General features: G+C 56.5%; 2 protein-coding genes across 3 annotated transcripts; both read left to right on the top strand.

Annotated features, from left to right (window-relative positions):
• The first annotated feature begins 284 nt into the window (after window positions 1–284).
• HPCAL4 (hippocalcin like 4) lies at window positions 285–4,411 on the top strand. Its single transcript, XM_030038269.2, has 4 exons — window positions 285–390; window positions 2,115–2,284; window positions 2,428–2,643; window positions 2,954–4,411. Exons 2-4 carry the CDS (start codon window positions 2,123–2,125, stop codon window positions 3,149–3,151), a joined length of 576 nt encoding a protein of 191 aa, XP_029894129.1. The 5' UTR covers window positions 285–390; window positions 2,115–2,122; the 3' UTR covers window positions 3,152–4,411.
• On the top strand, window positions 483–18,493 carry NT5C1A (5'-nucleotidase, cytosolic IA). Of its 2 annotated transcripts, XM_030038248.2 has the most exons (7): window positions 483–488; window positions 6,661–6,795; window positions 12,841–13,008; window positions 13,842–13,971; window positions 14,289–14,411; window positions 14,860–15,044; window positions 15,335–18,493. In XM_030038248.2, the coding sequence occupies exons 2-7, from the start codon at window positions 6,691–6,693 to the stop codon at window positions 15,698–15,700; spliced, it is 1,077 nt and encodes a 358-aa protein (XP_029894108.1). In that variant the 5' UTR covers window positions 483–488; window positions 6,661–6,690; the 3' UTR covers window positions 15,701–18,493. The 2 variants fall into 2 exon arrangements, with proteins under 2 accessions (XP_029894108.1, XP_029894109.1); XM_030038249.2 differs by lacking the exon at window positions 483–488 and having other exon boundaries at window positions 6,537–6,795.
• The last annotated feature ends 872 nt before the right edge of the window (window positions 18,494–19,365 follow it).

Genomic DNA, 19,365 nt, shown 5'->3' with positions numbered 1-19,365 from the left:
CATCCCCCTCCCCATCCCAGTCCCAGCATACCCCCCCCATCCCAGTCCCAGCATCCCCCCCCCATCCCAGTCCCAGCATCGTCCCCAGCATCCCCTCCACTTTCCCCTCCAGCATCCCCCAGCATCCCAGCGCCATTTCTCCTCCCAGCATCCCAGTACCCCCCCCCCACCCCAGTATCCCACCTCGAACCACCCCCCCGCGGCCCCTCCCTGTTGATTGACAGCTCTCCCAGCCAATGGGCGAACGTTGCCGCCGGGGGGGGGGGGGGGGGGCGGCCCGCGGCTACAAGAGGGGCGGGAGCGGGGCGGGTAGAACCGGCGGGCTGGACCGTGGCCCCTCCGGTACCGGTACCGGCTCCGTGCTACGCCGAGCCGCCGCCTGCACGACAGGTAAGGGCCGTCGGGGCCGGAGCTTCACCCCCCCCAGTCCTGTACCCAGGGCTGGGACCCGGTTTCCCCCCGTCCCCGCACCGGGACCCGGTTCCCCGGTACGGAGCTGCCGTCGGGGCAGGTGGCCGGAGCCGGCAGCTTCATCCATCTCCTGGGGCCGGGTCCTGCGCCCCTTCCCTGCTCCCCAGGCTGCCGATCCGTCGGGGTGGTGCTGGAGGCTGGGTGCCCTGTGCTGCCCAGGGTGCAGCCCCCCCGGGGGGGACACGACACACCCGTTGCGACCCCCCTCAGTCCTGTTTTGGGACCAATGATGATATCCCCGCTTTGAGACGAGTGGTTCGTGCATGGCATGTGCTGGGTTCTGCTCTGAAAGGGGAATCTGGTGGACCAAAGGATGCTCTTCTTGAGTCCTGGCGTCTTCGAGGGCTTTGCTTGCGGGATAAGGTGTGGTGGTTCTAGCAAAGGTCCTCGTTGCTGTTCCCTTATGGGAAAAGCTGCCCCTTGCGCAGGTGAGAGGCTGCGTGCCCTTGCCAGCGCGGCTGGTGGGAGATGCAGGAGGACACGAGCGTGGTACATGGTGGGGATTAATCAGTCCCTGCAGGTTAGAGCCGGACCGTGATGCCAGGAGGGCTCGTGTAGCTCCGCAGCCAAGCTGGGGATCTCTGGAGAAGCATTGTGCTCTGTGGGCGTCCGGACGTTTCCTCGGCTCTGGCTGCCGAGGGGTGGTGGGTTAAGCGCTGCCGTGGCAGACGGTGACAGATGCTGGTGGGATGATGGGGCAGGAAACAGCCTCTGCCTGCAGGATTAGCTGGGAGCGGGGCTGGCTGAGAGCATGAGGAGCCCTGCATCGCTGCGGGGGGAGGCTTGTGCCCATCCCAGGGTACCCCCGTGTCCCCCAAGCCCACACGGCCAGGAAATCAGATGCTCGGAAGGGAGATGGTGCTTGGTTGGGCTCCAGGTGAACTTCTACTCAACTTTCTCTATGGAGAAAGAAGCTCCAGGAGCTCTCAGCAAACCATCTGCTGCTCGGGCTGAGCAGTGCCGGCAGCCAAGGCTGCGTGGGAGCGGGCACGGTGTGTATCGGAGCAGCTCCGCGTCCTGCCCACGCAGCTGTGGGCTTGTCAGTGCTCCAGTGCGTCGTGCTGCAGGCAGCCCTGTGGCAGAGGGGTGCCTGGCCATGGACCCCATCCTCACCAAGGGCTGGCCAGGAGCAGGTCGGGCATCGCTGTGGCCAGTTGGAAGTTGCAAGTCAGGTGGTGCCAGTGAGGTTTTTCCCTACTTTAATGGCAGACTTGTGTTACCTCTTCTTTGTCCCATCCTTACAGAGGGCAGCTGGACATTGTGGCCTGGTAAAGGCTGTGTGAGGAGTTCTGGGTCTTCAGTTGCTTTTTGAGTGTTTTTCTGCAGCCCAAAGGGAGCCAGCCTAGGAGATGGAGGGAACTGAAGGTGATGCTGCTGGCCGCACTGGTGGGCTGCCCTAGGGTCAGCTCCTGCACATCTCCAGCAGCAAGGGCCACAGCCGAGCACGGGCACCAAGCCTGTCCCCAGTGCCACAGTTGCTGTCCCAGCATTTGGCAGTGCACGGACACCCATCAACTGGGTGGATCAGCTCTAGTGTGGGAAAGAGGCATGCAGGGTCAGCCGGCTGCCAGGGTGGAGGAAAGCCTGAAAACACCAACCCTCCCTGTGCCTGGTGTGTAGGAGCCGTGTGTTTTCCCTCCCAGGGGCAGCCATGGGCAAGCACAGCAGCAAACTGGCCCCGGAGATGCTGGATGACCTGGTGAGGAGCACGGAGTTCAGCGAGCAGGAGCTGAAGCAGTGGTACAAGGGCTTCCTCAAGGACTGTCCCACTGGCATCCTCAACCTGGAGGAGTTCCAGCAGCTCTACATCAAGGTGGGTTCCGACCAGGGGCCCGAGTGCTGCCTGCGGGGCTGGAGCACCCTGCCCCTGCTGGGTCAAGGGTGCTGCTTTGGGTGCAGCCTCCGCATCAAGCTCCCCCTCCCCGTTTCGATCTCTCTCTTCTCTCCTCCCTGCAGTTCTTCCCCTACGGAGATGCCTCCAAGTTTGCCCAGCATGCTTTCCGCACTTTCGACAAGAATGGTGATGGGACCATCGACTTCAGGGAGTTCATCTGTGCCCTGTCTGTCACCTCCAGGGGCACCTTTGAGCAGAAACTCAACTGGGCCTTTGAGATGTATGACCTAGACGGGGATGGGAAGATCACGCGCTTGGAGATGCTGGAGATCATTGAGGTACTGGTGGTAAAATCAGCAGGGGTAGCTTGCTTTTTCCAGGCTTTTCACAGCTACTGGGTCCCTTTTGGCACCAAAGAATGAGTTTTCCTGCCCAGAGCCTTGACTGAAAGGTACCTGGTGTGCACCTGATTGGAGCTGTGCAGCAGCATAGCTCGTGCCAGCAGCTAACTGGGTCCCAGCAGAGCAGCAATCCTGTTCCCTGCCTTGTCCTGGGACCTTCTGCCCATCCAAAATTCCTGCCTTGTCCTGGGACCTTCTGCCCATCCAACATTCCTGCTCTGGTACTTTGCTTCTCTTCTTGCTCCAGGCCATTTACAAGATGGTGGGGACTGTGATCATGATGAGGATGAACCAAGATGGGCTGACGCCCCAGCAGCGTGTTGACAAGATCTTCACAAAGATGGACAAGGACAAGGACGACCAGATCTCCCTGGAGGAGTTCAAGGAGGCAGCAAAGAGCGACCCCTCCATCGTCCTCCTCCTGCAGTGTGACATGCAGAAATAGAGCCCTGGGGGCTCATCGCTGGACTGGCTGAAGCCAACCTCTGCTCCCTGTGATGGTTTCCACCCCTATTTTATGCTGAGTCCTCCCTATGCCCGCTTGGCCCCAGGTGTGAGCCATGCTCCATCCCTCCAGCCACCCATCTGCCTCCGCTCCCAGCTGTGTCCTGGGCAGCCCACAGTCCGTGGGCTGTAGCTCTCCCCTGACAGGTAGAGCCTGCTCTGGGTATTGCTGGCTTGAGGTTACCCCCAAATCTACCCTCTCCCATCCTGGAGCTGGACTCCCTGCAGCCAGTGGTGAGCATCCTGGCTCCCCAGGGCCAACTGTTCCCACGGCCCTGCTGCTTTCTCCCTGCTTTCTCCCACTGCTCCACCTGGCCCATACCCTGATCCTTCACTGAAACCAGCTCTTTCCCCTTTCTGCTAATCCCTCCTTCATGGCTTGTGATGCCTCCAGGGAGGCTGAAAATTCCCAAGTCCTGGCCCTGGTCTTTCCTTCACTGGCAATTCCCTGCAAGGCTGCCCAGAGGGGCCAGGGTTGTGGTCCCAGGGTGCTGGGGAGCTTGGGCAGCGTGCTGCACCCGCCATGAGGTCTCACTGCCTTGGCTCCCTCTGCCCGGCTTTAGCTTTTCCACCTCTGCTTTTGCTCCTGGGAACAGCCAGGGTTGGTCAGGGAACTTTAGGGGACAGCAGAAATGTCCAAGGCCATCCCCTGGATGTAGCCTGTGTCTGATCCCAGAAGCCACCTTCTACCCCATCACCTGTGTGAGCTGGCAGAGCAAGTGCGTGACCTCCATAAGTGCCCTGGCAGCACATTGGGTGCTTTGTGGAGTTTTTGGCCTTCCTGGATATTGAGGTGATGCCTGGGGTCCCAAATTGAAGGCAGAGGCTGCCCGACTCATCTGTGGGCAGCCCTGGGGCAAGGTCAGGAGTGTGGGTGTTGAAGGCATGTTCTGGTACTGCTCCTGGTGTGTGGCACTACTGTGGGGACAGGTGGGTCCTGGATTGGGGCTGTGGAGAAGTGTGGATGGGTCCTGTACCTGCCAAGCCTCCTGGCAAGGCTCTGAGGCCACAAGAAACATGTCTGTCTCCTTCTTCCCCCCCATCCCAGCCTGCTGCCTCCATCCCTTCTGCCCCAGGACAGGAATATTGTCACAGATCAGTATTTAGTCTGCACGTTGTGGTGTTGATGACTGTAATATCTGTTAGGAGATGGTGAAGTTGTTATCTATTTTTTTAATGGAAAAATAAACTGTCCCCCATGTGTGGTGTTCCCCCTGAATGGCTTATTGGGGGGCAGCTGGCTGCTGCCGCTATGGGGAGAGTGAGATGACAATGCTGCACTCCTGAGTATCATTTATAGGTCTCCTCTGAGCGTGTGACACTCCAAGGGATGGAGAAGCTCTTGGGGACAGCACAGTGGGGCTCAGCCTGGGGAACCTGGAAGATGGGTGAAAGTGTAACCCTTCAGCAATGCAGGTAGCTTTGGGGAAGGAAATGTTATCTCTTGGGTGTGGGCAGGACCAGACATCCCTCATCTGTGCTGGAAATAGGTTTCATTTGTCAGCCAGGAGCTGGACCCTTCATCCAGGGCTGGGCACAGCCAGAGGACCTGGTGGCTTTGTCCTGGGCCCCATCCCAACACCACCAGCAACTGGGACCTGCTATCATTGTATCTTTGTCCTTCTTCTCAGCCTCTTCTTCTCCACCCCCATCTTCCCTGCATGTATTTTCCTCCAGCCTTTCTTCTCCATCAGCAGCCTGCAGAGATGGTGGCTGTTGCTAAGGAGGTCTTACCAACTTTAAATACTTTTCTGTAGTTAATCAGGCAGGGCTGGCTCCTGGGCAGCAGCACTGGCTCCCAGCTGTGAGCCCAGCCATGCCGTGCCGCTCACCCCATCCCGCCTGGCTCCAGTGTGTGGGGAGGTGTGTGGTTTGGCTTCTACCCTGCAAATCACCAGCATCTCATCTGTCCTGCAGCAGCCAGCACCTGAGCACAGAGATGGGAGGATGCCAAAACTGTAGCAGCGTGTGTATTTTTAGGAGTGCTGCTGAGGGAGAGCTTTGCACGCTGGGTTTGGCTGCCACGCTCGCCTGGGCTGTCCGGGAGCGTGTGTGTATGTGTGTGATCGCAGCTCAGGAGTGCCTGGGGAAGGAGGGATGAGGCAGGTCCTTCCTGCTGTGTGGGAACCTGGGGATGTGCCAGGGCCTCTCCGTCTGAAAGGGCAGCAACTCAAGCTTGAGAGGGGGCTCTGAGAATCGCCTCGATGATTCTGGGGCCCTCAAAGCTCCTGATTCCTTGGGGCCAACCCAAAGGAAGCTCAGGTATTTCCCAGGAGGGACCAGTAAAAGCTCTGGGGAAAGGGAGTCTTTGATGAGGCTGAAATGATGTTAAACTCCCAGAAGGACATCCCAAAGGGTTTGGGATCCAGGCAGCTGGGCGAGCCCTGGAGCCAGCCTTGTTCACCAGCGCCCAGCTTCCCCTGGCTCTGCTCTTCTGGTTGAACCTCAGCGCGAGCAAGGTTGTGTTTGATCGGTCTCGTGGGCAGGGATGGGGGGGGGTCCCTAAGGCTGTGGTCCATAGGGAGGGTTGGTGTTGAGCTGCTGGCACAGAGCTTTGGGCAAAACCCTTCTGCTGGCTTCGGTGCTGTGGCTCTGTGACCTCGTCCAAGGCGCTGCCCTGTGCCAGGTGAGATGAGGTGGGATCCCCCATCACTTGGCCCTTCCCAGCTGACCAGTTTTGGTCTCTGGGGTACACTCCCTGCTCCCCGAGGGCTTCTGGGGGTCTGCTGGTCATGGTGCAGTTTTCAGCCTGAGCTGAAAGCTGGGCTCTAGACACAGCTCTGTGGCTGGCCTCAATCCCACCAGCACTTGTGGGAGAACGTTTAGCGAAGAGCCTTAATTAATATCCACGCTCGTTCCATTAACTAGCACACAGCGCAGGTTACCCTGGCACGAAGAAGAGTGCGAGCGCGCCTGCGACCCACCACGCAGCCACCGCTGTGGCTGCTCCTTCCCCTCCAGCTCCCAGTGCTGACCACCCCTGTGCCCTTCCAGCTGCCCGGTCCCCTGGCATCGGTGCCACTCTGTGCTTTGCAAGGATGGGCAAACCCCAACGACCCCCGAGAGCGAGCTGGTGTCTCCCATGGGTGCCCTGTCACCTCCTGCTCCCCTGTCCTCTCTAGGGTCTCTGCTGATGGCATCTTCTCCCCCTTCCCTTCCCTCCCCGGGGGTCTGCTGCCCCCGGGGCTGCCCCTGCCCTGGAGCGGCTGCCGGAGCGCTCCCTCCTCCATCCCCCCGCAGCACCCCGGGATTTAGGGGAGGTCGGGGGGAAAACGGCGGGGCGGGCTCGGTCCCGAAGAGGTTAAGCCGTGTCCCGGTGGGCTGAAACCCCGGAGCTTCATGGGATGCCTTATAAAGCGCGCTCCGCCGGCCCGGCAGCCGCTCCGGGAGCTCCCGGTACGTGCGGATCCGCCGTTGCCGCCGCGCACGGACCAGCAGCAGCAGCAGCAGCCGCCGCCGGTGCCCCGGAGCCGCCGCGCTATGGAGCCTCCGGGCACGGCAGGGGCACCGGGCGCGGCGGGGCGGCCCTGGGAGGAGGCCAAGGCTTTCTACGACAACCTCGCCCCCAAGAAGAAGCCCAAATCGGTGAGAACCCCCGAGGTGCCGAGCCGGGCAGCGCTTCCCACCCCGGAGGGGAACTAGCCCCTCTGGGTGCCCCCGGGTGCTCCGTCTCCTTCGGGTCCCCCTGGGTCTCTCCAGGTGCCCCATCTCCTACAGGTTCTCTAGGGTCCTCCTGGGTGCCTCATCTTCTCCGGGTTCCCCCGTGGAACCCTCTGGCTGCCCCATCTCCTCCAGGTGCTCTGGGGTCCCCCTGGGTGTCTCCGTTTTTTTCTTTGACCCCCATCTCCCTCCAGGTCCTTGGGAAAGCCCTGGGTCCCTCCAGGTGCCCCCATGGCATCTCTGGGTTGCCCTTGGTTTCCTGGGGTCTCTCTGGATCCCCCCAGTTCCTCTGGGTTCCTGCAGGTCCCTGGGGGGTTCCCTAGTCCCTCCTGGGCTGAGGTGTCCTTGCGGAGCGGCTCCGTGCCCCATGAGCTGTCTGTGCCAGGGTGGGAGGCCCTGCCAGGGACAGGAGGGGTGGCTGTGGCGGAGCAGGGGGACAGCCCGGGGCCCGAATCCTTGCCCAGGGCAGTGGGGTGTCACAGGGGTATAGCTGCCCCTGCTCGCCTGCTCCGGGAGATTAGAGGGAAAGCCTGTGTTATCTAACCAGGGCTGAGCCTGCCGGGTTTAAACATGGGAACGCCTGGAAGTGCTGCCGTATCTCAGAATAGCTGCGGCAGCGCGGGGCTGGCAGCCTGGCAGGGCTGGGGGCTGTACACCGGATCGGGCCGGCCCTGGCCCCGCAGCCTGCGAGCCCACCCAGCCGTGGCCATCCTCGAGGCTGCGGGTCCCCCCGAAGCGTGGGGCTCCGGCAGAGGTGCTGCCCACGGTGTGAGGTTGGGAGCCCGGTGGCAGCCGGCACGTTTTGCGACAAAGCTCTGCCTGTGACCTGTCCGGCGAGGGGAGACGGCCAAGCCCCCGCTCTGCGGACCCCAACTGGGAGCAGCCCCTGTGCTTTCCCCGCTGGGGACCCGGCTGCAGCCCCTGGTCCTGTATCTGCTGCCAACGGGCAGCGCTGCTGCCTTCACCCTTCCCGGAGGAGACGGACAGCCTGGTTTGGTGGCGGGATGTGGCTGGTTGTCTTTCATGCCATGCTTTCAGCCTCCTGCGGATGTCAGCCCAGGCTCCTCCTCTTCCTCTCCTTGCAGCAAGCTCGGTGACCAGCGTGCACATCTCTGCTGTACAGCTGGGGAAACTGAGGCACGGGGCAGTGATGTGGCTTGCTTACACAGCAAACCAGCAGCAGAGCCGAGATCCAGGCACTTGGGCCGTGAAGTTAGGCTGTGCCATCCACGCTTGTGGGGCTGGGGACGATGCCTGCGGTGCCTGCGCAGCCCCGTGCCCGTGGCCAGGCAGCTCGGCTGCCCTCGCACACAGCTGGGCTGCCCTGCCCTGCCAGGCAGCTGTCAGGCCCTGTGACGGATGGCTGCAGAGCGCTTTTCTGCATTATAAATAATGTGTTTGGAAAACTCAAAAACATCTCAGCCATTGCCTTGAACTTTAATCTGATCCCGAGCAGGGGGCTTGTGGCCACCCAGGGCTCCCTCGTGCACACGGGAAATGGAGTTTGCTGTTGTCCGTCTGCGCCCTTGCAGGTGCTGGGTCTGTCCGTCCTCTCGGCCGAACGCTTCTGCCAGCCGGAGCAGGTACTGGTGGGGGAGCCGGCGTGAGCTGTGGGGGCTGCTCCCTCCTGGAGATGTGCTGTAAGATGGCAGGAGGCAGGGTGATTTGGGGGAGCATTTTTGGAGAGCCCGTTCCTGGCTGGGAAACTGGTTAACAGGGCGTCCCCGCAGCCCATGGGGCTCCCTGCTTTGCAGGGGTCTCCGGTCTTCTCACGCCCTGGCTCCCACGCCTGCTCTGGCCTCGCTCCTGCCAGCTGGGGAGGTCAGCGATGAGGCTTGTCACTCTTCAGCAATGTGGAAAATGTCCCCCAGCCTCTCCAGTGACGCTGCGCGGGGGGGGAGAGTCTGGGTCGGTGGGAGCTGGACTTCTGCTAGCTCTGCTCCTCTGGGTGCCCTGCTCGTCCCCTGCTCTGCCAGTCCCCTGCACCCATGGAGACCCATGTGGCTCACCAGCGTGCCTCATTTTTGGGAAGCTTTAGCTGGGGTGGGGGCCATGCTTGACCCTGGAGCAAGCCCTTCCTCTTCTCCTTCTGTGACCAGATCTCACACCAAAATTCACCTCCAAATTTTGAATTTGGCCACATGGATTTGGTCTTCTGCAGCATCCAGGGAAGTGCCCGGAGCTGCCAGAGTTCCTCCAGGTTTTTAGGATCAAGGTGGGTCCAGCAGATTCAGCCCCAGGCAATGCAGAAGGATCAAGGGGTGCAGAAGGGGGTCCCCACTGTGGCTCCTGCCTCAGAGCCAGCCAGTGATGGTCTCCAGGGCTGGCAGTGAAGCCGCTGGTGTTGGGTGCCACTGTGGGCACCTGTGGCTCTCACAGCTGGGAGGGCACAGCCCCGCTGCACAATTCCGTGTGGGATTTCCAAATGTCTGCCTTTAATCCTTGGGGGGCTGCTTAGGATTTACGCCGATTAGGAGGGCGATTTAAAGGCCTGCCAGCTGTTGGGTCTGCAGAGGAAAATGTGCCATTTCCAGTCACTACTGAAATATGTCTTTACCCCAAAACTGGGGTGTTTGGGTCTAGGATGGGTTTTGCACTTTATGGAGGCAGAGCCTGCTGGCAAGGTCACTTATGCTTCTGAGATGGGGTTTGGACCTCGTGGACCACCTGGGGGCTGTGCCAAGGGCTGATGTTACTCTTCAGAGGGCTGGGATGTCAGGACATGTCTCTGGTTGTCCCTCCTGTCTGGCTGAGCCCGGAGATGGACCCAGGGTTGGGATGGGACCTTCCCCCGTGCTGCCCTGCTCTCATTTCTGTTAAACACATCATTAGTCTCTTGCTTGGTGTTCAGGATGGGGCTGGATCTGACCTTCCCGTGGGAAGGGAAGAAGAAGGGAGAGGAGCTTGTCGTGAATCCCCAGGCAGCAAATTCAGCTGGATTCAGCTGAGCAGAGCCCCACAGCTGCTTCCGGGGCTTGTGTTGAATGATGAGCTTTAATTAACCTTGGCTGACCTTGGATGCTGCTCTGAGGGTAAAACAGAGTTTGTCATTTAGAGTGTCCAAACCCACCGGGGCTGGGGCAGCTGGAGCAGGAGGCTGCGTTGGGATGGGGTGCTGTGCAGGCTCTCCACGAGGCAGCTCGTGGGACTAAATGCATCCCGGTGAGGACTGCGAGTGGGACCTCTCCCATGCACACGCTTCCTATTAAAAATGAAGGGTGCTTTTCCCCAAAACTGTGATGTTTCAAGGCAAAGTGAGGTTTGTTGGGTTGTTCGCAGCAGTCTGATGGAGGATTTGAGGTGCTGTGGTTCCTGTAGTGCTATGACGCTTTAAAGGCCATTTTTGAATGTAGTAATGATCACCTGTAGTACTAGTGGGGATGGAGAAGCATCCAAACAACCCTGAGGAGGGAGTGCTTCCAAATGCAACCTTCACTTCAAAGAAATGTCAAAATGTGGCTCCCTCCTCACAGAGCAGAATTGCCTTATTTTTCAAATGTCAGCGTTTCCCAGAGAACAGCAGGGCTGTTCCAGCCCAGCCGGAGCTGGGAGCTACGTTAGCGCCCGGGTGAGACTTTCCTACAGAAAGTGCTCCAAGGGTGCAAATCTTCCTTGGCAGGAGTGAACAGGATCCAGCAGGTCCCATTCCCAGAGGCCGGGCTTCCTGCCCGCAGGCAGCTGGGGCTCCAGCAGCCCACGCTGGGGCAGAGTTAGGCCCCAAGCTTACGGTTATTTTTATTGCTGTGTTTATTACCTCTTAAATTAACCTCCTGGAGGCTGGTGCCTTTAAATGGCAGGGAAGGGACCTTGAGCAGCCTGTTGCCGTTGCGCAAGGTACCTGTGCTCTTGGCACCCGCCGGGTGCAAGGTGTGTGCCGTGGGGAGATAGAGATGCAAATTCAGGCTGGGCACCCGGCTAGGCTTGGCTTATGGCCCCGCACACACATCTCACCCCCTTGAACATGCCTCTGTGCTGTGCGTGCTGCTGACCTACTTTCTCTGCTGGGGATCCTCCGGCAGGGCTGGCTGTGGAGGATGCTCTGCCCTGTGGTCCGTCGGGGACCGGGATCGGGGAGCAAACTCCCGGCAGCTCTCCTGTGTATCCCGATAACCCAGCACTGCAGGGACTCATGAGCAGCATGGCGTGGCAGGACTCCTTGCTGAAGGCTAATGGCCGGATGTTCCAAGACCTTTAATAGTTATTAATATTTTCAGCTAATAAATGGCCCATGACACCAGAGTTATTAATTAATGAGTTGGAGTGCCAAGACTTGGCCCATGACAAGTTAACAGCTAATACCCACTGGGTAGCTAAATGTAAGATGGGGACCTGTCTGCGGCTCACTTGTGGGAGCGATGCTGGTGTTGCTGATAAGCTTCTGTATAGACCTGGGTGATCCTGCATGTCCTGGGGGTTGTTCACCTGCTTTCTCAAGAGCCTCTTCCAAATGGGACCTTATTTCTCTGCAAAGGCAGTGGGAAAGGGTTCCCTCTGGCCACAGCGATGTTCTCAGCCTGAGCTAATCCGTGTCTAGTCCTAATCACCCACTGCTTAATCTGCTTGCTGGGGATTTTGGGTACTGATGTGGCCTTGGAGAGGTGTCTGGGACCGACCACGCTGCAGGACTGGCTCCGGGCACCGCTTATGGGGTGGGTCCGGTGCTGGGAATGGCACGGAGGCTGCCATTGACTCATTCCTGGGTGCGTCTCCATGCTGGGCAGGATCAGTGGGGCTGGGATGAGGGCAGAGTGAGCCCCAGGGCAAGCCCAGCCCTGTGGGGAGTGAAGATCCCCAATGCCAATGGGGTACCTTGTCCTTGCCAGGCTGCTGTTTCTGTAAAGCTCAGCCCTAGGCAGGGTGGGAGCTTGAACTTTGGAGCATGTGGGTGTGCAGAGCAGCTGGCCAAGGTGCCCTCCTGCCCCTGGGCAAACAGCATTGCTGGAGGATTACTCACAGGGCAACGTGCTACTCAAGGATCCTGGAAATCACAGAGGAGCTGAGGTTGAGGTGTTTCTGAAGTGCTGACGGCCTGGATTTCCCAGGCTCCCTGCAGAGATGCATCCCTAAGCGCAGCCAGGCAGCGTGTGGGCTGGGACTGGTCACAGCTCCTGGGGAGCATCCTCCATGTGAGCTCCCAAGTCCTGTCCTGCTCCCAGGACTCGTTGCAGGCAGAGTCTGCTGGGAACAGGGCTGCCTGTGCCACTGTCCCTGCTTAGGATTTGCTGTTCTGGGACCGAGGATTTGTTGGCCATCAGTAATGAATTTGCTTTCATGCTTGCACGTGAGTGATGGGGATTAACACCCTTCTGCCCTCCAAGGGGAGAGGGAGGACGGGTGGGGGTCAAGATGAGATTGACTTTCCTGGTGTCCCCTGTCCCGCTGCCATGTCCCACTAGAGGCCCCTTGTTGACTTCGGTGGATTTTGGATCAAGCCCTCGAACATTAATAATAATGACTCATAAATCATTGCTTGCACCACCTGTTTGTCATGTTTCCGCCCACAATAACTATATCAAGTGTTTTTATAAGCTGAGCTGGCACGGGTTGTTCTTCACATCTGGACAGCATCGTGGGAGCGCGGATCTGGCCGAGCCGCAATGTGTGGTTTTTTCCCTGGCTGGGGGGAGAAAAACCACGCAAATCCCTTCTGCATGGGGTTGAGTGGTTCTCCTGGGGTAGCACGTTGGGTCCAGGTGGGTCCTGGGAGCCTGTTTGCAGTGGGAGGGCTTGGGCACGGTGCGAGCAGCAGAAAAAGGCTCTTGTGTATCCCAAATGTGTGGGGACGGTGCATCAGGGCTTCATCTGTTGAAGCATTGGAAGATCAGGGTTGCACCTGCCCCATTAACCTCCAAATCGCTATGGAGGCGTCACTCGCTTCGTTGCCTTTTGTGTTGAAACTTAACAGATACCTTCTCAGGCAGCAGGGCTGGGTGCAGGGGCTGCCTCCCCATTTTCTCCCTTTCCCCGCAGCCAAAGCCTGAGAACGCCATCACCATCGCGGTGTCGTCGCGAGCGCTTTTCCGCATGGAGGAGGAGCAGAAGATTTACAACGAGCAAGGGGTGGAAGCCTATGTGAAATACCAGCTGGACCATGAGAACGAGCCCTTCCTCCCTGGGGCTGCCTTCCCCTTCGTCAAGGTGAGCATCCACCCTACTAAGCTGAATCTGCACTGTGGTCCTGACCCAAAACTTCTGGGGAGAGGGGAGTGCTATGGGGTGCTTGTGTGGGGAAGGGATGGGAAATGAGCAGCGTGGCAGAAGGGATGTAACCACAGAGCAAACAGAGGTCAAATAAACCTCCCGGCAAGTTATGTGCTTCTTCCAGGACTGAGGAAATGCTGAATTTTCCAGATTGGCAACTGAGCCCAAGAATTGAAGAAATCGTCTCTTTGGATCATATTAAAGTTTCCCTTTAGGGAATTCTTTTTTTTTTTAATTACAATTTATTTATTCTTTTAAATTGGCTGAATTTAGCCTTGCTATAGAGTCAGCCAATTTCTAATTTTGACATGTTGAAATGAAGCATTTCAAACTTTAAAAATATTTTCCAATTTCTGCCCCAGTTCCACTGGATTCAGTGCACTTTTGTGTGCTGGCCCACACTGAAGCAATCTCTTGTCCATTCCCAATGAATAAACTAATCCAGTTGGTGGGGAGAGACTTGTTCTCTTTCTGATTGCTTGAAAAACACTCATCTGTAACTTTGAGATAATTTATTCTCATCTCCTAATGAAAACTTGAAACCTTTTGTGTTTGAAAATAGAAGAGTAGCTATGTGTTTTTCCCCCAAATCAGGGTTTTTTTCCCAGCTAAAGCTGCTTGCTGATGTCAGTTTGGCTCAGGGTGTAGTTGGGGTCGGGCCAGATCCCTGGTTTTGTGAACAGAAGTGTTTTGCTTGGTGAGAAGGGGGTCAGGGCCATGCTTGGGGCTCGCTGACACCCACCTCCCCACTTTGCCCTGGGGTGCTGCAGGCGCTGGAAGCAGTGAACACGCAGCTGCGTGAGCTTTACCCCGACAGCGAGGAGCTCTTTGACATCGTCCTCATGACCAACAACCATGCCCAGGTTGGGGTTCGCTTGATCAACAGCATCAACCACTATGGTAAGCTGAGAGCAAAGCTGTCCTTTGCACGGGTGCTGACAGCTTTTGGGCAAAGTGTTATTGCCTGGCAGCAAGATAAGGAGACACTTTCTCCTGCCTCTTCCTCCAAACCACATGCTGAGCCCACTTCTCCCAAATTTCCTGGGCTTTGAGTGTAAGTTGGCTGGTGGCAAGGATGCTCTGGCTGCTGGCCATGCTGTTGAACGGCAGTACCAAAATTAGCCCCCATCGTGCCGACTCTTGGGAAGCCACAGGGGAGCAGCGTCAAGGCTTGTTTGGGGGGCAGTCAGGCTCACCCTGGGTCCATCTGTCCTCAGATCTGTTCATCGAGAGGTTCTGCATGACGGGAGGGAACAGCCCAATCTGTTACCTCAAGGCCTATCACACCAACCTCTACCTCTCCTCTGACGCCGAGAAAGTGAGTGGGGCCATTGAAGAGGGTGAGTCTGGGGTCCAGCTTGAGCGGGGGGTAGCGGGGGGGAGCCTGGAGCCCTCAGGGGGTTGGTGCCAGGAGTGATAACTCCAATGTCCCTCTCCCTACATCGATGTGCAGCTAGGGTCTCCCTTGTCCCACATCCCATCCTCGATGCTCCAAAGAGCCTCTAGTTTCCATAGAAATAAGGCTTTCCTTGAGCTCTACAGCTCTTCCAAGGCAAAGGCACTGTTTTTCCCTGTTAATTCTTGTATGCAAAGGGAGGTTTGTCATCTGGGGATTTGTTTTTGCTGTAAAAGGACTTGGATCCAAGCTGCAGGCACTACTGGGTGCGTGCATTTCCTTGCAGTGTTTGCTTCCAGCCCGTCGTGTTTTGCTGTGCTCCTCAACGGATAAGCGATGAGGCTAGGTTCTTGGGTAACTGCCACCTCTTGCCTCACGCTTTACGTCCACAGGGATCGCTGCAGCCACCATCTTCAGTCCCAGCAAAGACCTGGAGGTGTCAGAGAACCAGCTGCGGGTGGCGTTTGATGGTGACGCCGTGCTCTTCTCTGATGAGTCGGAGCAGATCGTGAAGGCTCACGGCTTGGACATGTTCTTTGAGCATGAAAAGGCTCACGAGAACAAGCCTCTGGCACAGGTAGTGCTGGTGTGCAGTCAGAAAAAGCCTCTGGGAGAGAGACAGCCCGCAGGGATGCTCTCAACTCTGGGAACAAGCCAAGGGTCGGCATGTTGAGTGTGAGATGGGGTGGGTCAGCAGGCTGGTACTGCTGGCCCATGGGATGGCTGTGGCTGGCCCCTCACTGTCATTTCTGGGGGCTCAGAGGGAGAAGGGGTTAGCTAGCATGTCTGGCTCTGCTAGGACTGGGTGCTTAGAGGAAGGGATAGCATGGAAGTCTGCAAAGTGATGGTTTCTTCTTGCTTTGGCAGGGACCCTTGAAGGGCTTCCTGGAGGCCCTGGGGAAGCTGCAGAAGAAGTTCTATTCCAAGGGGCTGAGGATGGAGTGTCCCATTCGCACCTACCTGGTCACTGCCAGGAGCGCAGCCAGCTCAGGAGCTCGGGCCCTAAAGACTCTGCGCAGCTGGGGCCTGGAGACGGATGAGGCTTTGTTCCTGGCTGGGGCTCCAAAGGGGCCGCTGCTGAAGAAGATCCGTCCTCACATCTTCTTTGACGACCAGATGTTCCACGTGGAGGGAGCCAAGGAGATGGGCACTGTCGCTGCCCACGTTCCCTACGGCATCGCCCAGAAGCACAAGCGGCCGGCGCAGGAGAAGCAAACCCCGAACAGCAAGTAGCAGAGCTGGCTGGTCCCGCAGCCCCCAGCATGCGGCACAGACTTCACCCCACGCACCACGCTCTGACCTGGGTTGTGGTCTGCAAGGCAGAGAGCATTTGCCCTGGTGAGCGTGAGGTTATTCCCCAGCAGGAGCCTTGTCGGGGGCATGGATGGAGGAGAGGGCTGACGAAAGGCTTCCTTTCGCCTCGGTATTTGTTGCAATGTCGTGGCATTGTCCCCGTTCCCGGTGGGGCTGGAGGCTCTCCTGCGCCGGGCAGCTCCACCAGCCGTTTCCCTGTTTGTCCATGCTCCGCACTTGCTTCAGGCAAAATCCCTCGAGGATGGATCTCGCCTTTTGTGGACTGTTTGTGCCAGGCAGGTTTAACCTATTGGCTTTTCTTTAAACCCCCAGGTAATTCCCAAAGCCTTTGATTTACAAAGCAAATGTTCAGGCTGAACCGTTGAACTGGAAAGCTGGGAGCACACAGAAAGCCTTCTTGCAGCTTTGAAACAAAATGTTGTGCTTTTTAACTAAAATTAAACCATAATATTGTTCCTTCACAGACCCAGTCCCTGCTCCCCAACCAGAAAATCTTTCATGTCTTTGTCCTTTTACCAAGATTTTGTCAGCTGACTAGCTTTCCTTTCATGCGCTAAAATTTGGAAAAATAGAAACAAACACTTACATATATTTAAAAAAAAAAAATCCTGTTTCCTGCTTGGAGCTTTGGGCTAGTGTATTGTTGGCCCAGGTTTTTAAATTTGGGTTTCACAATTGCATGGGTTAGCACTTAAAAATAATAATCGCAGTGAGGCATCCAAAGCCCAGCTCTTGTGTGAGCCGTCCAGGGTCTGCAGACACATGCCTAGGGCTTGAATTAAGTTAAAAGCAGGCCCTAATATATTAGGGACATCATTTGAAGTCCATTTAGGTAAATCTGCAGAGAATTTCAGCCTGGGGGTTTTAATCAAAGGATTTTTTCCCCCTTTCTAGGCTGAGCCCATATGAGTTGATAATCTCTTTCTCCTCAGCTTCTTAAAACCTCTGGTGTTTCCTAAAATAGACACCTCTGCTAGTGATGCTGTGAGAGAGAACCAAATCTCTGATTAAAAAACAGGAAGAGAAATCAATTGGAGAGCTGCTCCAAAACCGTTGTGAAAATCACACTGATGTTTCTGCACAAAGCCCTGTCCCAAAGGACACTCTCAGGAGAAAAATTTGAAGACTACTTCTTTCTTGCGGGTTTTTTTTTTTCTTTTTTTTTTTTTTTCTTTTTTTTTCTTTTTTTCTTTTTTTTTAGGCAGTACACCCCATGGTTGGGCATGAAGGATGCCCAGTGTCATCAGATAGTAGTTTTCTACAAACACCGACTCCATGGGCTGAAGTTTTCCAAGGTATGTGTCTGCCTCTAGCTCAACTTTGCAGGGAGGTTTCAGCTAAAACAGCTCAGCCCTTCCCAACAGCGAGGCTAGAGCTCGAGTTATCATGCTTTTGATGAATATATAAACAAGCTAGTGATGCCTTCAGTGGCTCAGGAGACTGTCTTCTCATTGCACTAAATCCTGCTCTAGCAGAGAAAAGCAAATTGCACTTTCCGCCCCCCAAACTATTTAACTTTGTTAACAGACTGTTATTTGTCACGTCTGGGTGACAAGCACCTTAGAAGAAGGTCTAAAATCGAAACAAACAAAAAAAGTCTTGAACGTATTTTGGTAACACATCGATTAATATACAGGTTTATAAAAAGGTCTCATCTTTTTAATGTGAACCCCAGATATTGGGATCTGAACTGTATCTCGGAGACCTTTTTGGCAGCTGGGAGGGGGAGAACAGCCTGGCCTCCCAGTAAACATTTCCAAGGTGTTTCCTGAAGATCGCATCGTGGAAGCCCAGCCAAGGCCAGCTTGCAAATGGGCTGCACTGGGGCCTCCCGCCAGCCTGGGAGGTGACGTTGCAAGAGGAATAGGGTTGTCAGCAAGCCCTTAGGAACCCCTGGCCAGGGCAGGGTGCTGGTGAGATCGGATACAGGGTACAAGCACGGCCACTGGGGATGGGTGCTCGCACTGGGTGCCGTGAGGCACGCGCGCTTTGGATGCGGAGTGTTGGCAGGGCTGGGCTGTGCAGGAGGAGATGCCCTGTCTGAAGGTGCTGTTAGCTCCAGGGAAGCAATGTGTTGTGGTTTTGGGACAGGGCCCTGGATCTCAGCAGCTTTCACTGCTGCCTTTCTGGGCCGTGAGATGCACAGGGAGCTGGGTGCAAGCTGGGGGGCAGGGGCACAGTGCAGGCAGGAATTTTAGTGACTGCTTAGGGTCCTCCTGCTGCCAGGGCAGCTTAGGGACTCGCTGGGAGACATGGGGCACGGGAAACGGGCTCCAAGTGAGGTAGATCTCCCTTTGCACCTCTTGAGTCCCTCCTGTGTGGGGAGGATTTTCCGTTCCTGCAATGGCTGCCCCATTTGCTTTTATCCACGTGGTTTCCTATGTTGTTTTTTTTTTTTTTTCCTGCGTCACTACAACTGGTAGATGTGGATTTGCTGCACTTTCCTCATGTGCCCATCCGTGACATCGCCTCAGGCTGGGGGAGCAATGCAATCCCCAGGACTGGCTGCATGGGCTGGGCACATCTCCCACCCTGGTGGGCCAGTGTGGTTGTGCCTCTTGTGCTGCACTGGCCGACGACTGGACTTTCCCGCTGTGTGTTGTTGCTGTGGGTTTCATTTCATTGTCCTCCAGCGGTTTTTTCTTGTGAATGGACTGCCATGTTAATGAAATCTCTCTGGGTGTTTTTCTGTAATAAATTGTGTTGGTCCCAGCCCATCTCTCTCTTTTGCCATTCTCACAATGGGTATTTTGGCTCCCTGGTGCAGCCAGCAAGAGTCTGGGGTCCCTGCTTGGGACCTCCCAGGTTTTATGGTGAAGGGGTGGGGGTGACGAGAAGGAAAAGGGCCTTTTGGGATTTAAGGGAATTCAGAAAATGTAATAAAAGCAGCTACCTGGGAACTGGAGGCCTCTGGGAGAGGGGGGATCCCAGAGTTGAGAGATGTGCTGTGATATAGCTACCTTCCTCTGCTTCGTGAACAGGCTTTTGTTGTAACCTGGACTCGTGATGAAGTCCTGGATAAAAATACAATTTGGCAGAAGACTTTTGTCAACTTGATCTTCTCCCAGCCAACAGGTGGGAGTCAGCAAAAGCTTTTTAGAGGAGATTTATTGCTGCTGAAGTACTGGGTTTATCCAAATAGCGACATTGCAGTTCTGGTGTTAGCTCCTTCCTGCCAATAAGGAGAACAGATGGGTTAAGGGGAAGCAACAAATTCTCCATCCGTCACCAAATATAGCCAAGGAATGTCCATAGGCCTCAGGGCAGCATCTCTGCTATGGGTGTTCGTTTAAGGGACGAATGGCCCTCAGCAGAGAGTGTTCTTGTGCAGCCTTTCTTGCTGGAATGCCTTCCCTGTGCCCATCCCCAGTCCTCCATGTTCTTCCACCAGATGCCTGGAGGAAAAATCAAATTCCAGCACTGATAAGACCCATGTTGCACCAGTGAAAGTCCAGGTGGGCCCACCCAGTCCTGAGAGGTCAGGATGTCCATGCCAAAGCCAAGAGCTGCCTCTGATGTTCATGCAAAGACTGCCCCGAGCCCTTGACTCGCCCTTGGGGACCAGCGTTGGCACTGGGGCCAAG

Source organism: Aquila chrysaetos, chromosome 16 (genome assembly GCF_900496995.4).
Source record: "Aquila chrysaetos chrysaetos chromosome 16, bAquChr1.4, whole genome shotgun sequence".
Classification (NCBI taxonomy): Eukaryota; Metazoa; Chordata; class Aves; order Accipitriformes; family Accipitridae; genus Aquila; species Aquila chrysaetos.
The sequence above is the reverse complement of the archived record's forward strand: the minus strand, read 5'-3'. Positions and strand labels throughout refer to the sequence as shown.